Source organism: Myotis daubentonii, chromosome 1 (assembly GCF_963259705.1).
Source record: "Myotis daubentonii chromosome 1, mMyoDau2.1, whole genome shotgun sequence".
NCBI lineage: Eukaryota > Metazoa > Chordata > Mammalia > Chiroptera > Vespertilionidae > Myotis > Myotis daubentonii.
The window spans coordinates 86,529,866-86,556,600 of record NC_081840.1 but is presented as its reverse complement, the minus strand read 5'-3'; the positions used below and the strand labels follow the sequence as shown (position 1 = coordinate 86,556,600).

Here is a 26,735-nt window from a genome sequence, read left to right as displayed (position 1 = left end):
TACATTATACATACATTCAATTGAAAAGTTTATTTAATTTTCCTACAATGCCTGTGAGTTTGAATTAAAAACGTAACTCTCAAAGTTCTAGTACAATGAACTTCAAACTTCTAGGAGCATCCAGTCACCTGGTAGACTAACAAAACCTAAATATTTCTGGGGACCAACTCCAGGGATCTTGATGTTTTATCTATATTAGTTACACATTCCAGTGCATGGCTGATTTAAACACATAGCAATCAATATACAAAAACCCATCATCCCTCAGAAAGAAAAGGAAAGAAAAGAAAGAAAAGAAAGAAAGAGGAGGCTTGTACTTACTTGCTGCTTCCAATAACTCTGGATGAAGAGAATATGGAATTAAAGGATCTGGCAGATCTGCAAAGAAAGCTTTAAGAGCTCCAGCTACAGCATTTACTGTTACTTCCATTGATACTAGGCTGATATTATGATCTAGAAGACAAAAATTAAAATATTAATTTATAATTTATGTAATAAATTTAAGTTATTATAGAAGTACTTAAGCATTCTCATTTGCCACCTTTCTTTACAAGCTGATTCATCTCTCCTTCATTGTGTTAACATAGATAAACTATAAGGATAAGGGAACAGAATCAAGCAAGATTTATTAGTATACTAAAGAACATTAGCTTTTACTAGTATCTACATTTAAAATATTTTGTTTATATAAGCTATTTAAAAGAGACCATAAGGGAACATAAAAACAACAGAAATTATGAATACAAATTCAAATTTACACCTTTTCAATAATACTTAAAACTTTATCCTATATAATAAAAGGCTAATATGCAAATAGACCAAATGGCTGAACAACTGGAACAACCGGTTGCTATGATGTGCGCTGACCATCAGGGGTGAGTGCGGAACATGGCGGGTGTTGGCCATGGCGGGTTGGTGGAGCAGGTGAGCGGGGGCGCTAGACCAAGGCAGGATGCAGGTCGCTGTCATCGGGGCGAGCCTCCGGTGGTTACTGAAAATTCTTTGCTCCTGTACACCACGGTCCAGCACAGCGCTTGCACCCGCTGCAGGCCCCAATTGCCTCTGAGGGCTTCTCCACCTTCCCCTGCTCCTGAGAGGCAATCAGGTCAGCAGCTGCCACTTGCACGCGCTAATGGTGTCAGCCCCAATTGCTCTCAGCGCATGGGAGCGGCATCGGCCGACAGACAGGTGACCAGGGGCTGCGGTGAAAGGGACCGGGTGGGGGTGTGGAGGATGGGCTGAGACCAAGCCCAGTGCCTACAGCAGTCTTGCAGCCCACAGTTCTTTTCAAGGTGCACAAATTCATGCACTGGGCCCTTAGTATATATAAAAAAGCCAAGTGACTGGAACGCCCAAACAACCTGAACAACCGGTTGCTATGACATACACCTGGTCAGCCAACCGGCCTGATTGGGGGGGGGGGGCAGCCCCTTGGCCTGGCCCGATTGGCCCCCATCTAGGCAGGCCAGCCGGACTCCACCCATGCATGAATTTGTGCACTGGGCCTCTAGTTTTTATATAAAATTTTACATTTAAACACAGTGGAATTCTGACTTAAAAAAAAACAAGACTGGCCCTAGCCTGTTTGACTCAGTGGATAGAGTGTCGGCCTACAGACTGAAGGGTCCTGGGTTCGATTCTGGTCAGGGGCACATGCCCGGGTTGCGGGCTCAATCCCCAGTGGGGGTGTGTAGGAGGCAGCCAATCAATGATTCTCTCTGATCATTAATGTTTCTAACTCTCCCTCCCTCTCCCTTCCTCTCTGAAATAAAAATATATTAAAAAAAACCCCACCACAACACAAGAATGGAACGTACTAAATGTATCATAAGGTTATTGAAATATAATGAATACTTATGATAGAAAATATACAAATATAGACCACAAAAAGGAAAAAAATTATTCCATCACACAGAGACAATCACTGTTTATATTTTAATGTTTCTTTTCAGCCCCTTTCTGATCATTAATAATTCAAAAGACAAGACAAAAACAAAACAGATGTGTATTTCCTAACTGATTTCATCTTTAATGCACTGTCCAAAGTTATTAAAATTTCACAAGCAACTTTCCAAAACTGTTTTGGGATCTGGGTAACATTTAATTGTAATTTCAAACTTGCAGATAATTTGCAAGAATAGTACTAAGGACTCACACAGATCCTTAATGAATAATCACTAATCATTAATATTTTGCCCAACATAAATAATTTTAATGGCTACACAATATTCCCCAGTTTTAATAATTTACATAATATTCTATCACTGAACATTTCAATTTATTTCATTTAAAAACATAAAGATGCTATGATAAGTACTAAAGATTATTTCCTTAAGGTTATATTCCTTGCAATAACAGCTACCCAGCAAACATTTAATACGGCGCCTGGCACAACGAACTCTTCATATGCACCATCTCATTATTCCTCATAATTATTCTTATCATTCCCATACTAGATATGAAAAAGTTGCGATATAGAAAGATTAACTTCCCTAGGGCACTAAGACAGTTAAGTGAAAGAACCAGAAAACAAAACCAGGAAGTCTAATTCAAGAGGTCCTGGTATTGACTACTACCCTTCATTTTATTTATTTATTTTTTAATATAGTTTATTGATTTTTTACAGAGAGGAAGGGAGAGGGATAGAGAGTTAGAAACATTGATGAGAGAGAAATATTGATCAGCTGCCTTCTGCATACCAACTACTGGGGATGTGCCCGTAACCAAGGTACATGCCCTTGACCGGAATTGAACCTGGGACCCTTCAGTCTGCAGGCCGACGCTCTATCCACTGAGCCAAACCAGCTAGGGCTATCCTTCCTTTATTATTGGAAGCAAAACTCTACCAATATTATAAAGGTTAAACAGATTTTCTAACAAAATGTTCTTTAACAATGAAATAACATACTATCCACAATACTCTTTCAAAACAAGGCAAACACATACCACTCAATAACAGGAATTTTACCATTTCAACACACATAAATATGATTTTATATGGATATCTAGTATTTTACTTATAAACATGTAAACACATGGGAAGTTCCCCTTCATTTTATTTTATTTTTTTTAAATTTAGGTGGCATTCTTTTTCTTTTTTTAGTTGACATTCTTATATCAATGGGTGCATGTAGTTAAACAGGCACAGAATTTTTAAAAATATTTTTTAAATTGACTTTTAGAAAGAAAGGAAGAGAGAGAAAGAAACATTGATATGAGAACAAATCATCAGCTGCCTCCCACATACCCCCTGACCAGGTATCCAGCCCACAACCCAGGCAATGTGTCCTGACGGTGAATTGAATTGGCAAACTTTCGATGCACAGGACGCTGCCAAACCAACTGAACCATACCAGCCAAGGTTCCCCTTCCTTTTTAAAAAAATTACAAAAAGGCTGCAATGTATGTCCTTGTTAAGTAGTGCTATGTCTACACAAAGATTATTGCTAACAAGTATTTACAAGCTGACTTTCTCTAGCAAAGATACCTGAATTTTAATAGATATTCAAAAGGCACCTGCAACGAACAGTATACAAAATTCTGGCTTGTCTACACTTTACCAACAATCTTTTTCACTCTGACAATAAAACAAACAAATACAATCTTGTTGTTTTAATTTTTATTTCTATGTAACTTATAGAAGCAGCCCATTTTCATATATATATTGACTACTTTCTTCTGATATGAATTCCTTAATCTTAACACAGATATTCCATATCTTCCCCAAATTTATAGTGTCTCCTAATTTTACGTTTAATCCACTGTCTCATACAGAATTTTTACATTTTTAGGTAGTCCAGTTCATCATCTTGCTCATATTTTCCCGATTTGATATCAAGTTTAGTCCTTTCTCTACTCCAAGACTATAACTTTTAAAAATATAGCATGAAACTTTTACTCATTTTTCTTCCTAGTAAAGTTTTCATTTTTTTACATTTAAACCTTTGATCTCATATGGAATTTACTTTAATATGAGTAGAGAATTCAGCTGTTGTTTTTTTTTGAATCATATATGAGCGTTTATTCCACTACTGCTGGCAGTACGGGAGAGCAGCAGGTCACCCACAAAAATCTGCTCTACGCTCCCCCCCCCCTCCCCCAAGCCAACTGCTTGTATTGGGTAGCACGACAAAGATTACAAGGGGAAGTAAGCAAAAGGGCATGCCAAATGGGCAGTTTATAGGTAATGCAGGCTGCAGATCTGCTTAGGCCTGCGGGTGTGCAAAGGCTGGGGGGGGGGGTCTTCAAAGGGCTGGCGGCTCTGTTTTCTGAAACAAGGTTCTTAATCTTTCCATGATAATAGGCAGCTCCCAGATGGGGAGGATGGGCCACATTTCCAAGTGTGCTCCCAAGTCCCAGGTGCAACTCCCAGTCAGGTTGTTAAGTTGTAGGAGTTCCTTATATATTTTGAATATTAACCCTTTATCAGATATATCATTGCCAAATCTGTTCTCCCATATAGTTGGGTCCCTTTTCATTTTCTTTTGCTGTGCAGAAGCTTTTTATTTTGATGTAGTCCCATTGGTTTATTTTCTCCTTAGTTTCCTTTGCCCTAGGACAGTGGTTCTCAACCTTGACTGCACATCAGAATCACCTGGGAATCCTTTTAAAATCCTGATTTCTGCCCTAACCAGTTTTGTTCAGTGGATAGAGCATCAGCCTGCAGACTCAAGGGTCACAGGTTCGATTCCGGTCAACGGCATGTATCTTGGTTGCCTGAGGTAGCTGATCGATGTTTCTCTCTCATCATGTTTCTCTCTCATCGATGTTTCTGACTCTCTATCCCTCTCCCTTCTTCTCTGTAAAAAATCAATAAAATATATTAAAAAAAAATAAAATCCTGATTTCTGGGCCTCATTCTCCGGAAACTCTGCCTCCTTGTTACTAATGTTATGGCCCCACCGAATAACAGAGAAACAGATTTCCGGAGGATGAGGCCCAGAAATCAGGATTTTAAAAAGATTCCCAGGTGATTCCAATGTGCAGCCAAGGTTGAGAACCACTGCCCTAGGAGATGTATCGGTAAACATATTACTATGAGAGATGTCTGAGATACTGGTGCCTATGATTTCTTGTTGGGGTCCAGCCTCAACAGGTCCAGGGGTTCCCCAAAGGTGTGGACGGAGTCGGTGAAGAAGGAATGACACGGAGGCAGCATTCAGTTGATCAGCAGCCTAGCCAGGTTATCTAGTCAGGGTCTCCAGCCAGGTTCTGTCCAGGTTCTCTAGCCATGTTCTCTCGCTAGGTTCTCCAGCCAGGTCCTCTCGCCAGGTTCTCTAGCTAGGTTCTTCAAACAAGTTCTCTCAGCTCTGTTTTTATTACTAATAATTAGTTGGCCCGATATCAAGGAAAATTTTTTTAGATTGCATTTTTAAGTAAGTACTATCTGTGATATACAAAGATGCCAATGTGTCATAAATCAATTTACTATTTTTCCAATTTTGGTGATAGATTTATAGCTCTCCTGTTTCTTGCCTCTGTGGTCTCTTCTATTAAACTAGTGGCCTGGTGCATGAATTCGTGCACACTGAAAGGAAATTAATTAGACGAAATATTTTAATGTCGCTATTTGCCCTTTCTCTATAATAGAAGTGCCAACCAAATTCACAATCGACAATGACAGATGGAAACACACACACATGTGCAACTGGTGCCAGAGAGCTTTATAGTAGGTCCTCAGGTTATGTCGGAGATCCGTTCCTACGGTGTGACATACATGATTTTCGCCATAAGTTGGAACCCACATACATAAGCACCTACGTCACTCACATGGAGCACATACACAGCAGTAATAAAGTGAAACAGTAAAAAAAAATTAAAAGAAAGATAATTCCTGACCTTTACTTGTGGTAAATAAATAAAAAACATAAAGCACATATGTACATACATCGAAATGACGGAACTTTTTTTTTTATAAATAAATGGGATATGGTGACGTAACCATGAAATGACGTACATTGAGTCCAACGTAACCTGAGGACTGTCTTTATTCGTATCGCGCATACGTGAGTCAACTTAGCCTTTTACATATATATATACAGAATAAACTTGCTTAATTAGGGCTTTCTGATTTAGCTAAACTTTTTCCAGCCCAGTGAAGCACTTCAATTGCTTTTTCAGGTAATTGTCAGCAACACAGCAGTAAATATCAATACGAAGCAGATTATTATTATAGATCATGCAGGGAGAACAAAGGGTAAAATATTTAACTGTAGCAGTGTTTGACTATCTTCTGCACAGTGAAAAAACCTGAAGTCGTTTTCTTTTTTTTAAAAAAAATATTTGTATTGATTTCAGAGAGGAAGGGAGAGGGAGAGAGAACGAGAGAGAAACATCAATGATGAGAGAGAATCATCTATTGGCTGCCTCCTGCACACCCCTCACTTGGGATTGAGCCCACAATCCAGGCATGTGCCCTGACCAGGATCAAACTGAACTGTGACCTCCTAGTTCATAGATTGATGCATAACCACTGAGCATGCTGGTCAGGCCTGAAGTCATTTTCAAGGTCCACCACTTCTCATTTCTTCTCAGTCTTGTCAAGTTTCTAAGCTTTCTAAATCTCTGTTTTCCAGCTAATGGAAAGAAAATAGGATTCCACTGAGTCTCCTATCTACCTACTACAGGACTTCTGTGAGGATCAAATGAATTGAGGCACAGGAAAACGCTTCACAGACATTTGGTTGAAGTGTAAAATGGTTCCACCTGGCTATCAAGCAAGTCGTGTTCCTGGGCTGAAGAAAATGCAAGGAGGCTCGTCGCTAGGGAGAGGAAGCTGGGTGGCGTTGCTATGTGACATCATTACCCAGACGGACACTTAGCATATTAGCCTTTTATATATATAGATATTTCTAATTCCACTTCAAAGTTCTTTCCCTTCAACATCTATGTCCTTAGAAGGTTTTCATCTGAAAATCAATCTTCCCACCATGACATTTTAATAAGGAAAAGGAAACAATTTTATTTTATGTAATTATTATCTTACCTTGATCAAACTGCTTTTGAATATTGTCTTGATCAGTTTTGTTCCCACTAACACGGTAGAGTCCTTCAGTACATAACCCTAAAAAAATAAAGAGATATACATAACCTTATGTACATCTTAGCTACTTACAAAGATATTTTAAAGAATAAGTATTTTTTGAGTATTTCACTTAAAGTTGTTAATAGACTTCCTTTTATTTTAAACTATTTAGGATATCCAATTCCACACAAATGAAAAGACACATTTCTCCCTATTCCTTCCACTAAACACAACCCCTGAATCCAATATATAAAAAACAAATATCAAAAGCCTCTGAATGGTGGAAAGATGAAGGTGTGCTGGCTAATGACCCTGGATCTTGAAGAACAACATGACAATGAGTTCCCTGGGTTTTATTTTTGCCTCTTATATATCCTGGACCTGGCAATAGAGGAACCTGCAACCCAGAAACTCCAATGAGCACAGGCAAAAAATAAAAACAAAACAACACACAGAAAACCAACAGCAACAAAAGCCTGCTCTCTCTGGTGAACAAATTAGAAAAGGTACAGCATAGGAATTAAAAACAAATATTTTTTTATTTTAATCATCCTAACTCCAGTCAAGTGCCCTGATCCCATCACTCCTCACATATATCACTGGTGACTAAGTAAGGAAATTAGAATTCCACCTCTACCGAACATTAACTAAGGTGCTTCCTAACACCCCTCGAGTGTCAGAAGGGGCTGAGAAGATAGCCTAAATTTCCACCCTCCTTCAAGTTAAGGGGGTCCTCCTCACTGTATAGTGTCAACAGAGGTTAGCAGAGACCAAGCTGAGTCTGGACTTCTACCCCACTTTGCAGTAGCAAGGCAGCCTTTCTTCCCTGACGATGCAGGGCCAGAAGAGGCCAGCTAAACTAGAATATTTAAAATATATTTTATTGATTTTTTACAGAGAGGAAGGGAGAGGGAAAGAGAGTTAGAAACATCGATGAGAGAGAAACATCGATCAGCTGCCTCCTGCACACCCCCTACTGGGGATGTGCCCGCAACCAAGGTACATGCCCTTGACCGGAATTGAACCTGGGACTCCTTCAGCCTACAGCCGATGCTCTAGCCACTGAGCCAAACTGGTCAGGGCTAAAATAGAATATTTAAATACGATCCAAATACTCATAGCATAATATCCCAAGTCAGAGCTCTTTGAAGAAAAGGTTGATTCCAAGGCTGGATCGGGAAAGTATAAGCCAAGCCTGGTACATCTTGTGACAGATAGTAAAGAAGTACTTAAAGAATTCTGGGGACAGATCTTAAAAGGATATGTGTAACCCACTGAGTATAATTAGAACACATGAGACCATACCATATAAATAAACAGTAAATTATTAAATCCATAGTTTAACTCCAATAAAGAAATATGGCAGACATGATCATTTGGTGAAATTAATATCACCTATATTAAGACAAACTGACATCCTATCTCAGTAAATATGACGCATGTCTAAGAATAGAATATCACTGGCAGTATTTGTAACAAAAATGCGTAATTCCAATCCAATAATAAGGAAACATGGGACAAACTCAAATTGAGGTAGAAAGAAAAGTTCATCTATACAGTAAAATGCCAACCAATAAACAGAGGGAAAGTAGTAGAGATTTAAAAAAAAATCATTAACGGAGACTAAAACTTACAGCTGAAAGTATGATGACAGTCTCAATGTCAAGAAAGAGAAGTTGAGAAACTCTTCCAAATTAAAGGTGTTGGAAAACACATGATCACTAAATGCAATACACTTAGATCAGATCAAGGACTGCCCTGCTAATACAATTAAATAGCCCCAAATGTCAACAGTACTGAGGCTAGGAAATCCTGACATAGTGATAAGCTTTTAGTATTATTTGCTAAGTGAAAATTATAAGGTCCTTAATCTATGCCAAAAATCTTGCCTTCTATTCACTAATAATTGAATGATGTGAAAAAATTTAACAAAAACATTAACTCAATTACCTAAATGTAAATTATCCAACTTTTACTTAGACTTCAATCACTTAAATCCCAAAGATTCTATTCAGGGCCTACAAACAACAAAGGCATTAGAAATCTATCCCAACATTCCAGAATTAAAAATAAAAATTTAGAAATTTAAAATGGTAACTTTTAACCATGTATCACCATCTTTTTTTCCTTTAGTAGGTAACTAACCATTGCACCACACAGAATTCTTGATAGCTAAAGTTCTAAAATGGTCCTGAGTTCTTTTGAGTTGCTAACATATACAATTCAAGGGTTTCACCTTTGTTTCTCTATACCTTCAGGTTGAAATAATTATGTCATAAAATAAAAAGGGCAAAGAAGTAAGGTATGTAGATAGTCCATAAATTAAATATGTCCATGGGGAATGGCATCAGCAAAAGAAATGGAAATGGCAATTTCACGGTTTGGTTCCTTCATAAAAGCCACAAATTAGCTATCAAAAAGTGTCAGAATCAACTTTTGCAGAACTCTAGAATCTAGTAACAAAACAAAACAAAAAAAACGAAGTCACAACTATCAGGACAAGGTTTGGTGAAGAAAGAAGCTTTAAATTGCCCACCTACCGTCCCACCACACCTTAGACTAGCAACTCTGGGTGCAGGCTGCAAGTATCAGAGGGGGCAATACAGATCTTATTGTCAAAGAATTGTTGTCTTGGCCTGTCTAGTGTGGCGCAGACGTTGCCTGTCAACCCATGAACCAAGAGGTCACCGCTTCAATTCCCATCAGGGCACATGCCCGGTTTGCAGGCTCAATCCCCAGTAGGGGGCATGCAGTAGGCAGCCGATCAAATGATTCTCTGTCATCATAGATGTTTCTATCTCTCTCTCTCCATTCTGCTCTGAAATAAGAATATATTTAAAATTTATATATATATCATTTAGAAAAGTCATAGAACAAGCAAACATAGCCAATAAACAGCAACAGCAAACCCTGGTGATGGGGAACAATCTGATTTTCAGATATGCTATATTATAATATGTAAGACCTATTATTTTCTTTTTTTTCCCCTTACACTTATTTTTATTTAATTATTTATCCTCACCCAAGGATATTTTTCCATTGATTTTTTAGAGAGAGTAGAAGGGAGGGGGAGAGACACAAAGAGAGAAACATCGATATAAGAGAGACACATTGACTGGTTGCCTCCCGCATGCGCCCTAACAGGGGCTGAGGATCAAGCCTGCAACCACGGTATGTTCCCTTGACCAGAACGAACCTGGAACCCTTCACTCTGTGGGCCAATGCTCTATCCACTGAGCTAAACTGGCTAGAGCTAAAACCTGTTATTTTCAACAAAAAATTAAAAGGCATGGAAAGAAACAAAACAGGATGGTACATTCAAAGACAAAAAAAAAATTAATACAAACTGTCCATGAGGAAACAGTTACTGTACTTACTAAAGACTCTAAATCAACAGTTTTAAAATGCACAATTAAAGAAAAACATGGACAAGAAGGGTAAGTTAAATAACAATTATCAATAAGTACACAGAAAGTATAGAAATAAAAGAAATTATAGATCTGAAAAGTATAATAACCAAAATAAAAAATTCACTAGAGAGATTTAACAGCAGATTTGCAGGCTGAAGAAACAATCAGTGAACTTAAAGATTGTTTAACTGAGATTATCCAGTCAGTGAGCAAAACCAGAAAATAATGAAGAAAAATGAAAAGCGCCAAAGAGATTTCTGGGACACCATCAAGCATACCAACATATAAATACAAAGGCTTTCCTAGATAAAAAGGAAAATATGTGAAGAAATAATGGCTGAAAAACAACCTAAATATTGCAAAGAAATCCACAAATCTACACATTAAGAAGCTGAAACTCCAAGCAGAATGAACTCAAAAGAGAGCTACACTGAAGAGAGAGAGAGGGAGAGAGGGAGAGGGAAAGGGAGAAAGTGAGTCATCACATCCTAGGAATCCACAATAAAAATTCTCTTCAGAAAAAGAGGGGGGGGGGGGTGGGTGGGTAAGAACTATCAACCATGAATTATGTATCTGGCAAAACTATCATTCAAAAATGAAGGAAAAATTAAGATATTCTTAAATAAAAGTTGAAGGCGTTCATCACTAGTGGACATGCTCTACAAGGAATGCTAATGGGGGTCCTCCAGGTTGAAATGAAAGTGCATCACACAGTAACCTGAAGACACACAAAAGCTAAATAACAAAGATAAAAGTTGTTACATAGGTAAGTATATAAGTACTCTATTTTTGATTTGTAACATCTGTTGTTCCTATATGACTTAAAAGAAATGCATAAAATAATTATACATCTATGTTATAGGTATATGTATAAAAATGCAATTTGTGACTATAGCAATACAAAGCGGTAGGAGACAGTTGTAAAGAAGCAGAGTTTATATACTATTGAAGCAAAGTTGTTTTTAATTAAAATCCGATTGCTATAAAATGAAGATGTTAATAGTAATTCCCAGGATAATGACTACGAAAATAATTTTAAAATATATAGAAAAGAAACAAGAAGGGGATCAGAAGGGCACATTAGAAAAAAAAATCACAAAAGATAGCAGTTCTAACACATAAAACAAATAGGACAATGGTAGAATTAAGTTCTCAGAAATTACTTTTAAAATGGATTAAACAACAAAATAACCCAAGTATATGAACTCTACAAGACACTATGAACCAATGAAACAAATATGTTGAATGTAAAAGAATGGGAAAATACATTCAATGCAAATAATAACCAAATAACTGGGTGGCTACCCTAATTTCAGAAAAGATAAACTATGACAAGAATTGTTATAGGAGACACTCAAGGACATAAAACATTGATAATAGTGTGAGTCCTAAAATATGTGAAGCAAAAATTGACAAAATTGAAGGGAGAAATAGTTCAACTATAAAAGTTAGAGACTTTAATACTGTACTTTCAATAATGAATAGAACAATTAAACAGAAGATCACCAATAGAAAACTTAATATAGTAAACCAACTAAACCAAATAAACATTGCACTCCTACTCAGTAACAACACACTATGCATACCTCTCAAATATACATGGAATATTCTCCAGGACAGACTAGATGTTAGATCACAACACAATAATAAATATAAAGGTTTTAAAACGATACCAATATGTTTTGACCACACACACACAAAAAATGAAACTAGAAGTAGGTAAAAAAAAGAAAATTCACAAATATGTTGAAATTAAACAAATTTTTTTTTTTTTTGGTCAATCCTGACCTAAGGACATTTTTCCATTGATTTTTAGGGAGAGTGGAAGAGACAGGGAAAGACAAAGAGAAACATCGATATGGGAGATTGGATGCCTGCGGCAGGAGCCCCAACCAGGACCTGGGCAAGGGAGAAGCCTGCAACCAAGGTAAACGGCCTTGATGGACTTGAACCTTTGGTCCGCACAAACTGGCTGTTGCTAAACAACGTATTCTTAAAATAGCCCTTGGACCATTAAAGGGGAAACTACAAGTAAAATCAACAATTACTTTGAGATAAAAAAGAAATACAAAAATCTAAGGAATTCAGCAAAAACAGTGATTAGAAGGAAATCTGTAGCTGTAAATGTATACATTAAAATAGAAGAAAATTTCAACTTGAAGGTTAGGTTATTTCTTAAGGAAATAGAAAAAAAAAGAGCAAACTAAACTCAAAGCTAGCAGAACAAAGGAAAAAATTAAAATGAATATAAAAAAAATAGAAAATAGAAAAACAGAACCACCACAAAAAAATGCTTGCTTTTGTCATTTCTAGATAAACACTGTACTGAAGTTCTAGCTAGAAATGTAACATGCTCTACAAGGAATGAAGTATAAATATCCAAAATGTAAAGGAATGAAGTATAACTATCCCTAAATTGTTGATCTAACTCTTAGAAGGAAACAAACACTGGAGTAAAATTTTCATGACCTTGGGTTTGGCAATGGATTCTTAGATATGGCACCAATAAGTGAGGAAAATAAAAAGTAAACTGGATTTCACCAAAATTTAAAACTTTAGCACATTAAAGAACATTATAAAAAAAGAAAACCTATAAAATGTAAGAAAATATTTGCAAATAATTTATCTGATAAAAGTCTAGTATCCAGAATATATAATGAACTCTCAAAACCAAACATGCATGGATGGAACTGGAGAGCATTATGCTAAGTGAAATAAGCCAGTCAATGAAGGAAAAATACCACATGATCTCACTCATTCATGGATAATAGAGACCATTATAAACTTTCGAACAATAATAGATACAGAGGCAGAGCAGCCTCAAACAGATTGTCAAACTGCAGCGGGAAGGCCGGGGAGGGTTGGGTGCCGGGGTCCAACCCCAGCAGGTCCAGGGGTTCCCAAAGGCGTAGATGGAGTCGGCGAAGAAGGAATGACACGGAGACAGCGTTCAGTTGATCAGCAGCCTAGCCAGGATCTCCAGCCAAGTTCTGGTCTGGATCTCCAGAGAGGTTCTGGTCTGGATCTCCAGCCAGGTTCTGTCCAGGTTCTCCAGCCAGGTTCCCTCGCTAGGTTCTCCAGCCAGGTTCTATCCAGGTTCTAGTCAGGTTCTCTTGCCAATTTCTGTAGTCAGGTTCAGTCCTGGATCTTTTGCCATGTTCTCTTGCTAGGTTCTGTCTCTAGGTTCTGAGGCCAGTTTCTGTCTAGGATCTTTTGCCATGTTCTCTCCAGTGAAGTTCTTCTGTCTCTAGAGAACGTTCTGTGTAGGTTCTGTGCCTAAGTTCTGTCTTCCTGTCTTGTTACATCTGTTATTTATACCAGTTGATTCAATCCTATCAATCTCTATTACAAAGGTTAGGGCGTTTCTTATCTCTATTCCAGGGAGTAAGGATTATGTAGCTTAAGCACGATTGTTCGTAGTTAAAGTGATTAATTACCCGCCTGGCACTCACTTAAGGGGTTTTATTCCCTCCCTAACTTCAGGGGAAAATCCCTACCTGGGGAAACAACCTTTCTCGGAGAGGTGACCTTGGTTAAAACACATAGTGCCAAGAAGGTGAGCAAACATATTAAGAACAGTATGCCATATATGCCAGGTCCCTTGAAACAGCAAGCATGGACTGGCTCCCGGCAGTTGGGGGACAGGAGGGAGGGGGGGTAAGAGATCAACCGAAGGACTTGTATGCATGCATATAAGCATAACCAATGGACATAAGACACTGGGGGGTGGGGGAGGCCAGGGGACTGTCAAGGGCGGGGGAAAAAAAGGGACACATAGGTAATACCCTTTGTAATACTGTAAGCAATAAAAAAAAAACAACAACAACAAAAAACCAAACATGAAAAAGACAAACAACCCAATGTAAAATAGTCAAAAGACTTGAGAAGACATTTCTCCAAAAATATACAAGATGCTCAAAGTCATTAGTCATTAGGGAAATGCAAGCAAAAACTACAATGAGGTATTTCACTCTACTCTCACTAATGATGACTATAATAATACATTTTTTTAAAAAGGAAAACAAGTGTTGGTGAGGCTGTGGAGAAATAATTCTCACACATTGCTGGTAGAAATCTAAAGTGGTATAGCCTCTTCCTCAAAAAGTTAAACATTCTTCTAGGCATATAAGTTATAGAACTCATAACAGGTACTCAAAGAAATACATATACATGAATGTTCATAGAAGCACTATTTACATCACAACAGCCAAACAAAAGGTGTAAATAAGCCAAATATCCACCAATGGATGAATAAATAAATAAAAATGTGGTACATTCATAAAATGGATTACTCAAAAAGAGGAATGAAGTGCTGATAATGAAAGAACTAGACATAAAAGGTCATATTTAATTTCACTTATATGAAATAATCAGAACAGGCAAATCTGTAGACCCCGGAAACACACTGGTGGTTGCCAGAGGGTGTAGGAAAGGTGAATGAGGAGTGAGTGCTTAATGAGTACATGATTTCTTTTTGGAGTGATAAAATATGTTAGTACTAAAAAGAGGTGATGATTACACAACATTGTGAATGTACTAAATGCCACTGAATTTTACACTTACAAATGATTAACTATATATTATATGATTTTTATCCCAACAAAAAAGGTAAAAGCACAAGTGGGAAATAAGATATCAAGCACTGGTATTATATAAGCTTATTCAGGTTAGCTGCTACAAAATTAAATGTGCATTCTTATTGCTTGATATAAATTTAAGGACCACTGGAGGTGGTAGTAAGATAAAAACCGTATTTCAAGAAACTGTATAATACAATATGCATTTAAACACACCAAAACATCTCACATTAACTAGTTATCAAAAAATTAAATAATTTGATTATTTATTTGTAATGTTAAATGATGAACTAAATTCTCTCTGGAAATTTGGAATTGGGAGTCAAAATCATCTGGTTAAGCTCAGGATATGGTTAAAACTGAGACATAAAAATCTAGGTTCTGTGAACAGATGAGTAGAACAACAAAGAAAAACAGAGATGACAATACACTTGGGTGCTAGTCCCCTGGTATTAGATGCTCTTGGTTTTGATAAGATACCCTTGATTCCAATTAAGTATTTATTTTTTTGCATTTTATTTCTTGCAACCAAAATAATTTAGATTCAAAAAGCCTTAATTTTTACACTATGAAATTTTGATTTACTTTTTCCCCTAAGCACTCAATTATTTTTAAGTATGAGAGACATCTGGGAGTAGAAAGACAACTATATCAAAAGCAGCAACAGGAGAAATGTGATATTAATAGATCCTAATATGGTAATGACACTGAAAAACAGATGTTAGAGAAAAAATATTGCTAAGAAAGGGCAAAACTTATCAATTAATGGTATATGAGCACAATGGATAAAAGAAAAGTCATATTAATGAAATACCTTTGCTCACATAACTGGAATAAGGACACTGGCATTATTAGGGAAAAAAATCAAGAAAATGAAGTGGCTTGGGGGAAGATGAATCAAATTTTAATCTTAAGCCCAAGATAAGACATCCAAATATTCAATAGGCAGTCAGAAATATAAGAAAACATTGGGGTGTGGTAAAAAAAAAACTGGGAGTCATTCTCATAGCTGGTGTTGCTCCATGGTTGAGGATCGACCTCTGGAACCAGGAGATCACGGTTTGAATCCCGGTCAGAGCACATGCCTGAGTTGCTGACTTGATCTCCAATAGGTAGTGTGCAGGAGGCAGCCATCAGTGATTCTCTCTCAATGATGTTTCTATCTCTCTGCACCTCTCCCTTCCTCTCTGAATTCAATAAAAATATACTACATAATAAAAGGCTAATATCCTATCTAATAAAAGAGAAAAATGGTAATTGGCGTACGAGCTACCCTTTTCATTGGCTAATCAGGGCTATATGCAAATTAACTGCCAACTGGGATGGCAGTTAACTGCCAACAAGATGGCGGTTAATTTGCATATGTAGGCACAATGCAGGGAGGCCAAAGGGAAAGCAGGAAGAAGCCCCCTGCCACTGACAGTGATCGGAAACCCAGGGGGGAGCTAAGAGCTGGGGGGCAGGGCAAAGGCGGCCCTGGGGCCGCCTTTGCCCTGCCCCCCAGCCATGATCGGAGAATCAGGCGCCTTTGCCGCCCTGGCCAGTGATAGCAGGAAGTAGGGGTGGAGCCAGCGATGGGAGCTGGGCACGGTCGAAGCTGGCAGTCCCGGGAGCTAGGGGTCCCTTGCCTGGGCCTAAAGCGGAGCCCACGATCGCGGGGCCGCTGCAGCTGTGGGTCCCCGCTGCCCGGGCCGGACGCTTAGGCCAGAGGCGTTAGGCCTGGGCAGGGGCGGAGCCTGCAACCGCGGGGAGCTGGGGGTCCCCTGCCCAGGCCTGACACCTCTGCCAGAGGCCTCAGGCCTGGTCAAGGGGCTGATCCGGTGATTGGTGATCGGAGGGTGATGAGGGTCAACTCCTCTGGCCGAGGCATCAGGCCTGGGTCAGAGGTGTCAGGCTTGGGCGGGGGGTGGAGCAAGCGATCAGAGGGAGATGGGGGTCGCCTGCCCAGGCATGATTCCTGGGCCAGAGGCCTCAGGCTTGAGCGGGGCCCAGAGTCAGTGATCGGAGGGAGATGGGGGTCCCCTGTCCAAGCCTGACACCTCTGGTGGAGGCGTCAGGCCTGGACAATGGGCCGATCAGGCAATCATCGGAGGGTGATGGGGGTCTACGCCTCTGGCCGAGGCATGAGGCCTGGGCAAGGGGCCGATCCTGCGATTGGAGGGTGATGGGGGTCAACGCCTGAGGGCTCCCAGTATGTGAGAGGGGGCAGGCTGGGCTGAGGGACACTCCCCCCACACACACACACAGTGCACGAATTTCGTGCACTGGGCCCCTAGTCTACATAATAAAAGGCTAATATGCAAATCAACTGAATGGTGGAACGACCAGTTGCTATGACACGCACTGGCCACCAGGGGGCAGACGATCAATGCAGGAGCTGCCCCCTGGTGGTCAATGTGCTCCCACAGGGTGAGTGCCGCTCAGCCAGAAGCTGGGCTCATGGCAATTGGATAGTCCCTGAGGGCTCCCAGACTGCAAGAGGGTGCAGGCCTGGTTTGGGACCCCTCCCCCTGAGTGCACAAATTTCATGCACTGGGCCTCTAGCATTAAAAAAAAAAAAGTATGCATGAATGAAGTCAACACTAAATGAGATGGCTCTAACATGCTGAAATTAATTAAAGGTGCACTTGGTGCAAAAGATATATGAACAGATGGAGATTATTACGATGTGTTTTGATTTGAAACAAGGTATGTTTCTTAATAAAATGCCTATGTGCTACATATTAGAATTTGCATGTGTGATAGAAGGCAATATATTGTCCTTGATATAACATAGTTTATTATATTTTTTAATCCTCATCCGAGGATATTTTCCCACTAATTTTTAGAGAGAGTGGTACAGAGAGGGAAAGACAGAGAAAAATGTCAATGTGAGAGAAACACATCAATTGGTTGCCTCCTGCACTTGATCCTGACCAGAAATGAACCTGGGACCCTTCAGTCCATAGGCCAATACTCTATCCACTGAGCAAACTGGCTAGGTGATATAACATAGTTTATACAGTTTAGTAAGTCAGCTATTTAGAGTCTTAAAAAAAAGGTTGATGTAGAACATGTTCACAAATCTCAAACTGGATGAAATGAGATTTTTCACATGCTAAAAACAAAAGCTCTAAGTCTTGAGAAAGATATTACTGAAAAACTATAGACCTGCATCTCTCATGAACATAGATGGAAAAATGCTCAAGGTATTAGCAGATTGAATCAAAAAGGCATAAAAGGAACTATACACTATGATCAAGTAAGACTCATCCCATGTATGCAGGGCTGGTTTAATATGTGGAAATCAATTACTGTAATCCATCACATCATTAGACTAAAAAAGAAAAATCACACAATCATATCAATAGATGCAAAAAAAAAATCCTATCTAATGAAAGACAAATAGGGTAATTAACCGTACCTCCAATATGCTTCCCATTGGCTAATCAGGACGATATGCAAATTAACTGCCAACCAAGATGGCGGCTAATTTGCATACTGCAGGCAGGGCGGGACAGCACCATCCCGCCTGCCCCGCTGCCATCCGGGCCTGCTATCTGTGACCCGGACAGCAGACGGCACGCATGGGACCCGACCCAGGGCTGGTGGGTGTGACCACAGCAATCTGCCACCAGCCACGCCCACAAACGGCCCTCCCGCGGAGATCCCGGGTTGGTGGGTGCTAATGCACCGATCTGCCACCGGCCACGCCCACAACGGCCCTCCTGCGGGGATCCCGGGTTGGCGGGTGCTAATGCACCAATCTGCCACCGGCCACGCCCACAAGTGGTCCTCCCTGGGGATCCGAGGCTGGCGGGTGCTAATGCACCGATCTACCAACACGCACACCCAGGCCGCTTTTGCCCTGCGCGAACTATGCAGCTGGGAGAGGGGAGTGGGGCCATTGGGAGAAGGGCGGGAACTGCCCGGGGTTTGTGTCAGGCAGCCCAGAGCGGAATGTGAACTATCCCGTCCGGTAGCTGCTTGCTCATTCACTTACTTGCTCATTCATTCACTCATTCACTCGCTCATTCATTCACTCACTCAGCAAACCCTCTCAGGTCCCTGGCACCAGGCCAGGCACTGAAGTTGAAGCAGGATAAGACAGAGCTACATCCTCAAGATGTTAGTAATTCAGTATGCAGCCAGGAGAGGGGCGCCAGGCCGCTGGGAGCAGGGCGGGAACTTTCCCAGGGTGGGCTTCAGGCAGCCAGGAGTGGGGACCCCCAACCTGAAGGGGGTGCGGGCAGCCTGAAAACAGCCCTCAGCCCCTCATCCAGGCTGGCCAGGCACCCGAGTGGGGACCCCCACCTTGAAGGAGGTGCAGGCAGCCTGAAAACAGCCCTCAGCCCCTCATCCAGGCTGGCCAGGCACCCGAGTGGGGACCCCCACCCTTAAAAGGGGTGCAGGCAGCCTGAAAACAGCCATCAGCCCCTCACCCAGGCTGGCCAGGAACCCAAGCGGGACCCCCACCCTGATCTGGGACACCATCCAGGACAAACCAGCCGGCCTCACCCGTGCACCAGGCCTCTATCCTATATAGCAAAAGGGTAATATGCAAACTGACCCTAACAGCAGAAAGACTGGGAATGACTGGTCACTATGACACACACTGACCACCAGGGGGTAGATGCTCAATGCAGGAGCTGCCCTCTGGTGGTCATTGCGCTCTCACATGGGGAACTCTGCTCAGCCACAAGCCAGTACAGCGGTGGTGGTGGGAGCCTCTCCTGCCTCCTCAGCAGCGCTAAGGATGTCCGACTGCGGCTTAGGTCTGCTCCCCGCTGGCAAGTAGACATCCCCCGAGGGCTGCTGGGCTGCCAGAGGAATGTCTGATTGCCAGCTTAGGTCCAATCCACTGGGGAGCAGGCCTCAGCCAGCAGATGGTCATCCCCCGAGGGGTCCCAGACTGTGAGTGGGCACAGGCCGGGCTGAGGGACCCCACCCCCTCCCCCAGTGCACAAATTTTTGTGCACCGGGCCTCTAGTCTATAATAAAAGCATACAGTGGGGCCTTGACTTACGAGTGTCCCGACTAACACGTTTTCGAGATATGAGCCATCTCTCAGCCGATTTTTTGCTTTGAGTTGTGAGCTAAAATTCGGGTTACGAGCCAGCTTCAGATACCCCACCGCTAGTTGGCGCAGTGAACGTCACAGTGAACGCCACAACATCAGCCCAGCATCATGTGTCTCACTCGTTCACTTTAAGATTTGACATACGAGTAATTTGAGTTACGAGCTCCGTCACGAAACGAATTAAACTCCTAAGCCAAGGCCCCACTGTAATACGCTAATTAGACCAGACAACTGAATAACCTTCCAGATGTCATTCAGGACGTCCTTCCAGACGAACCCGCAGCAGCAGGGGCCAAGGCATAGGCGGTTAGGGGAATCAGGCAGGCAGGCAAGCAGTTAGGGGCGATTAGGCAAAATGGTTAAGGGCGATCAGGTAGGCAGGTGAGCAGTTAGGGGCATCAGGCAGAGTTGTTAGGGGCAATCAGGCATAGGCAATTAAGGGCGATCAGGCAGGCAAGCGGTTAAGAGCCAGCAGTCCCAGATTGTGAGAGGGATGTCCGACTTCCGGTTATCCCCTGAGGGGTCCCGGATTGCAAGAGGGTGCAGGCAGGGCTGAGGGACACCACCCCCTGTGCACAAATTTCGTGCACCAGGACTCTAGTATATTTTAATATATTTTTATTGATTTCAGAGAGGAAGGAAAAAGAGAGATAGAAACATCAATAATGAGAGACAACCACTGATCGGCTACCTCCTCTGTACACCCCACACTGGGGATCAAGCCCACAACTCGGGCATATACCCTGACCGAGTATCAAACCGTGACCTCCGGGTGGATAGGTGGACGCTCAACCACTGAGCTACTACAACTGGGCAAGAAATGTATTTTTTAAATGCCTCCCCATTTGTTTTATAATGAGTGGTTTTCTCTCGGTGCATGCTTTCTATCATTGGGGTTGGGTATGGCAATTTCCAGTTGTAGACACTATTTCTCCTAGGAAATAAAAATATAAGCATATATAGATGACTTAGGTTCAGAACTATGAGACTACTAAAAAATTATGATTACCAGTATGTTACAATATAATAGATAAATCATAAAAAGTAATTCCAAAGGTAAGTATCTTATCTTATGAAATGAAGATATTCATGTATTAAAAATATTTCAAAGACCATGTTAATGTTCCCCTTTTGAAAAAGCTATATGTGTATTGTATGTGGTATAAATATATGGAAAAAGAAAACTTATCTTTTGTTCAAGAAATCTCAGGGGATTTTTCGTTCTTTTCCTTAATGGACCTATATCTGTGTGTGTGTGTGTGTGTGTGTTTCCTGCTATATGATATAGCTCCCTTTCCTAAAAGAGAAACAACAACCTTGGTTATAAAAAAATCAAGTGTAAGTAGTAATGGTAAGTGGAGTCTAAGCAAAATTATAATTGTGTGATCTCACACAAGTTACTTAATTTCTCTGGGTCTCAGTTTCTTCCTCTAAAAAATGGAAATGGTAACTCCCACATACACGCCATAGAGATCTAAAAATTAAATGAATAAATAATATTCTTATTTATAGTAAACATGCAGTAAAAGATGATTATTATATTATGAAAGTAACTATTTCACCCAAGAAATAAAAAAAGGCAAAGTGTTTCTTCAGTCTTGCACAACATTCATTTTTTGGCATACATCATCTGGTTGCCAACCACAAAAATTACAATATAACAGGTTTTAATTTAATTTAAGAAACAAAGCATTTAAGACAGCTTTTACTTAAGAATAGTTTTTGTTTCCTTGTCATAACCATAGAGAATCTTGCATGCTGTATATCACTTTCATCATCCATTATTATAATACAAAATCCATATACTTATATTACAACTTAGTGGCTCAGCATAATCCAAATTATCCAGTTGGTATATAAAATTTGAAAACTCTTACTGTAGCATAAATGCTGTTATTTTCTCATCTTTAGCAATCAATGATCACGCATTCTTTGTATTTGTAAGAAAAAAATGTTAATTCTAGTTTGGATTATAAAGACTTAAATATTACTAATGTATAACTAATATCACAAGAACAAAGACCCATGGTTCTCAAAAAAAATTTGGAGCACCTTTTTAAAAAATGTATTAAGTAAGAATTTAATAATACTGTTTTAGAAGCAAGGGGTGTCTACTCTTACGGAGATTATGATCTAAAGGCTGTGGTGTAAAAAAAAAAAGTTTTTAAGCTAAAGCCCAATGACCAGCAACTTCAAGAAGGCAATGTTTTGACCTGGGGGTGTGTGTGTGGGGGGGGGGATAGGGGCTAGAAAGAGGGGGGTAATGGGGAGTAAAGTGGGAGCTATATCTGTAATACTATCAACAACAACAAATATTGAAAAAGAAGACAATGTTCTTGCTAACAAATAAAAACATACTTCAAAAAGCTTCCAGAAACCATAAAAGGTATTATTAATATACCAGAAAACTTTATGGAATTTTTGCCAGACATAGGCACTATCTAAACAATGCTTTAAGGGCTAATATATAATTCCTCATTGTTAGATCAAGAATAAACAGGTCATAATTGAATCATTACATTCAGATGTCAATGATATCAACTTTTAGCACATATCTGAATGACACTGTTAAGGTTATTAAAAGCCCAGAATTTCAAAAGCAACATAAAAAGTCCTTTAGGAAATGACATCATTTGTCTCCTAATACATCCTATGATGTAATAAGAAGGATACATTAGTCCTGTCCTATGTAGGATTCCAGAGAAAAATGTTTTACTAGCGTCTGACTAGGAATTAGACAATAAATTTAGAAATGTTCAGGGGGGGGGAAAAGGGGCTTAAAATCTTCTAAAGATATATCATGAAAACACAAACAAAAAGTTAGGAAACTATTCTAAATTAAAGAAAACCAGAGAGACATAACAAGTAACATAATTAATGATCCTTGACTGGATCCTAAACTGAAAAAAAATGAAAGTTTTAAGAAGAGATTATTATTGGGACAATGGAGGGAATTTGAATATACACAGAATCTTATATAATAAAAGCCTAACATGCAAATTGACTGAACAGTGGAACAACAGGTGGAACGACTGGTCGCTATGATGCACACTGACCACCAGAAGGCAGATGCTCAATGCAGGAGCTGCCCCCAGCCCACAGGCCCACAGGCCCCAGGCCAGCCAAGGTAGGTGCCAGCAGGGGCCCCTGACCATCCCACCGGTTGCCCTATAGATAAGTCCTGATCGCCAGCCAGGCCTAGGGACCCTACCCATGCACGAATTTTGTGCACCGGGCCTCTAGTATTAGATAATGCAATTTTATCAAAGTTAAATTTCCTGAAGGTGATATTTACATTGTGATGTGGAGAAAATGTCCTTGCTCTTGGGTAATATAAGCTAAAAGATTTAGAAGTGAAGTGTCATGTTATCTATAATTTACTCCCAAACTGAGAAAAAAAAGTTGAAGAAATGTGGCAACAAGTAAATAACTAGTGAATCTAGGTGAAAATTATATATGGATGCATAACCATATTGTTCTTACAACATTTCTGAAAGTTCAAAACTTTTTCCAAATTTAAGAGAAAAAAAAAGGTTATTTTAAAAAAGAAATAATCCTTTATAAAAGCAAGAAAATAAATTGACTAGGGAATTATGGGATGATTATTTCAGATTTGTGGTCATATATTTAAAGTGAAATACACAGTTTTTGTTTTTCTACAGCCATGATCCACTTTTTGGTTCAACCACAGAGTAGGCAGGGAGTTAGTTTAACCAAAGTTGAAGTTTTGCCAAATGAAAAGCATGGTAAGGGTTGAAGAGGTATGCAAAGGAGTGAACATAAAAATGGATTTAGAAATATAGCCAATTCTTCAAAACATCAAGTGGAAGTGATAAAGTTTAGATGAACAGGCTTTATTTCTTTAAAAACATATATTTACTTTAGTAATAACACCAAGATTCATTCATTCAGCTCACCTCAATTATTTCATCATCATTGGTGTTGGAGCAACACACAATTTTTAGACCTATATTTAAAAACCTCATTGGCATTTTCCCTAACTCAGTTTTATAAGAAATATAACCTGAAAGCTTTAGAGACAGTCTATATTTCTTTATAATTCATTTGCAATAGTGGGGGCATTCCAGATTAACTATATTTACATGCAAATATAAATTGTGGAAAACAGGTGAAAAAAAAATTCCTCACGTATCTGGAACTTGGTCATCTGATCACCTAATCTAACATAACAGTGTGTGTGTGTGTGTGGGGGGGGGGGGATTTAAGAGAAATAAAAAGGTTAAAAAGTAGCCAAAAAGATGTCACAAAGCCCTTGCACTAAATTATTATTTCATTTATAGGAGCACCACTTCCCGTTTTTTTCCAGATTCCATTTAATCTAATCAAATGCACAACTTAAGGGAATTCTGCCATGTTTTCCTGAATTGCAGCAGATTAGAAGTTACAAGTTGGAAAAGCAAAAATAATATTGTCAGCAGGAGATACAGTGACAAAAAGCCCAAAATTGAAAAAGTATAAAATGAAGAAAAAAATTTAGAAAGTCTCTAACATAGCAATACCTAAATGGATTCTGAAGTTAGCACACTTTTAGAACCAGAGAAAACTCTCATTAAAATACTACTCTAAAGGAAGAAACGCTTCCAAACTCTTTCTATGAGGTATTACCCTGATACTATGGCCCAAAAGAAAGACACCAAAAGAAAACTATAGACCTATATCCCATATGAATGCAGATGCAAAAATCTTCAACAAAATACTAACAAACTGAATCCAATAGCATATTAATAGAATTATACACCATGATCAAGTGGGATTTATCCCAGGAATGCAAGGGTGGTTCAACATAAGAAAAAAAAAAATCAATGTAACACATTACAGAATGAAAGAAAAAAAAATCACATTATCATTTCAGTTGACACAGAAAAATCATTTAACAGAATCCAACACCCCTTCATAATAAAAAATACTCAACAAACTAGAAGTTGACTTATTTTGGAAACAGGGCCACTTCGATATAATTAGTTAAGCTAAGATGACGTCATACAGGTGTAAGGTGAGTTCTTAACTCAATGACTGGTATACTTAAAAGACAGAGACACACAGGAAGAGCAGAGCCTAAGAGGCAGAGATTGGAGTATCACAGCTGACAGAAGCAAGGAAGAGGCAAGGAAGGATTCTACCAGTCTCCAAGAAAGGGTGACTCAGCTGGCACCTTGATTTCACACTTCTAGCCTCCAGACTGTAAGTGAATAAATTTTGGTTGGTTTAAGCTTCTCAGTTTGTGGGACTTTGTTATGGCAGCCCCAGGAAACTAATACAGAAGGGAATTTCTTCAACATACTAAAGAATATCTATGAAAAACTCATAGGTAACATTATATGGTGAAAGAATCAAAGCTTTCCTCTAAAATAAAGATCAGGGGTCCTCAAACTTTTTAAACAGGGGGCCAGTTCACTGTCCCTCAGACCGTTGGAGGGCCGGACTATAGTTTAAAAAAAAAACTATGAACAAATTCCTATGCACACTGCACATATCTTATTTTGAAGTAAAAAAACAAAATGGGAACAAATACAATATTTGCATTTGCATGTGGCCTGCGGGCCGTAGTTTGAGGACCCCTGAAAAGACTAAGCTAAGAATGCCTGCTTTTACTATAGCTATTGCTGCAGTAAAAATTGCAAAAGTGTTAGAGCAATTAGGCAAGAAAAAGAAATAAAAGGAAGAAGTAATACTATCTCTCTTCATAGAGGACATGACCTTAAATCCCAAAGAATACACACACACACACACACACACACACACACACACACACACACAAAATAGAGCTTTAAAAACTTTTAACCAAGTTGCAGGCTAAAAGATCTTAACACAAAAATTAGTTCTATACGCCAGCAACAAAAATTGCAAAAATGAAATTAAGAAAAAAAATTTATATGGTAACAGGAGATTTGACTTTGAGTGGTGGGCACACAGTGCAATTTACAGATCTTCTGACATGGAAACCCACACCTGAACCGTATATGGTCATATTAACCAATGTCACCTCAATAAATTTAATTAATAATAAAAAACCTAAAAAAAAGAAAAAATTTCTGTTTACAACATAATTCAAAAGAATACTAAATACCTAGGGAAAACTTAACCAAGGAGATGCAAGACTTGTACAATGAGAACTATAAAACAGTAATGAGAAAAACTAAAGTATACCTAAATAAATGGAAAGGCCTCCAGTGGTCATGAACTGGAAGGCTTAATACTGTTAAGATGGCAATATTACCAATAATCTCTATCAAAAGAGATAGGATGGCTAAAATTAAATCACACAATCACACAGAATATAACAAGTGTTGGCAAGAATGTGGACAAAAAAAAAAAAAGAATGTGGACAAATATGAATTCTTGTACATTGCTGATAGAAATGTAAAATGGTGCATCCACTGTAGGAAACAATTTGACAGTGCCTCAACAAGTTAAACATAGAGTTACTATGTGACCCACCATTCCACTCCTAGGTTATGTACCTAAAAGAATTGAAAACAAGTACTCAAACTGATTTATTTAGCTCAGCATAATGCTCTCCAGGTAAACTGATGAACAAAAACAGATCCAGAGACAGAGAAGCATTGATCAGACCATCAAACCTCAGAGGGAAGGCAGGGGAGGGTGGTGGGGGAGGGGGAGAGATCAACCAAAGGACTTGTATG

General features: G+C 39.4%; 1 protein-coding gene across 5 annotated transcripts in view; it reads right to left on the bottom strand.

Moving 5' to 3' along the window:
* The window catches only part of ARHGAP5 (Rho GTPase activating protein 5), a 97,421-nt gene that overhangs the window by 10,499 nt on the left and 60,187 nt on the right, over positions 1-26,735 (bottom strand). For 4 of the 5 annotated variants that reach the window (XM_059710203.1, XM_059710184.1, XM_059710213.1 and 1 more), the window contains 2 exons: positions 6,986-7,063; positions 322-453 (listed from right to left, as the gene is read on the bottom strand). In XM_059710203.1, coding sequence (XP_059566186.1) covers positions 322-453; positions 6,986-7,063 — 210 coding nt within the window. The remainder of the gene's footprint in view (positions 1-321; positions 454-6,985; positions 7,064-26,735) is intronic. The other variant, XM_059710224.1, reaches the window with a different exon arrangement.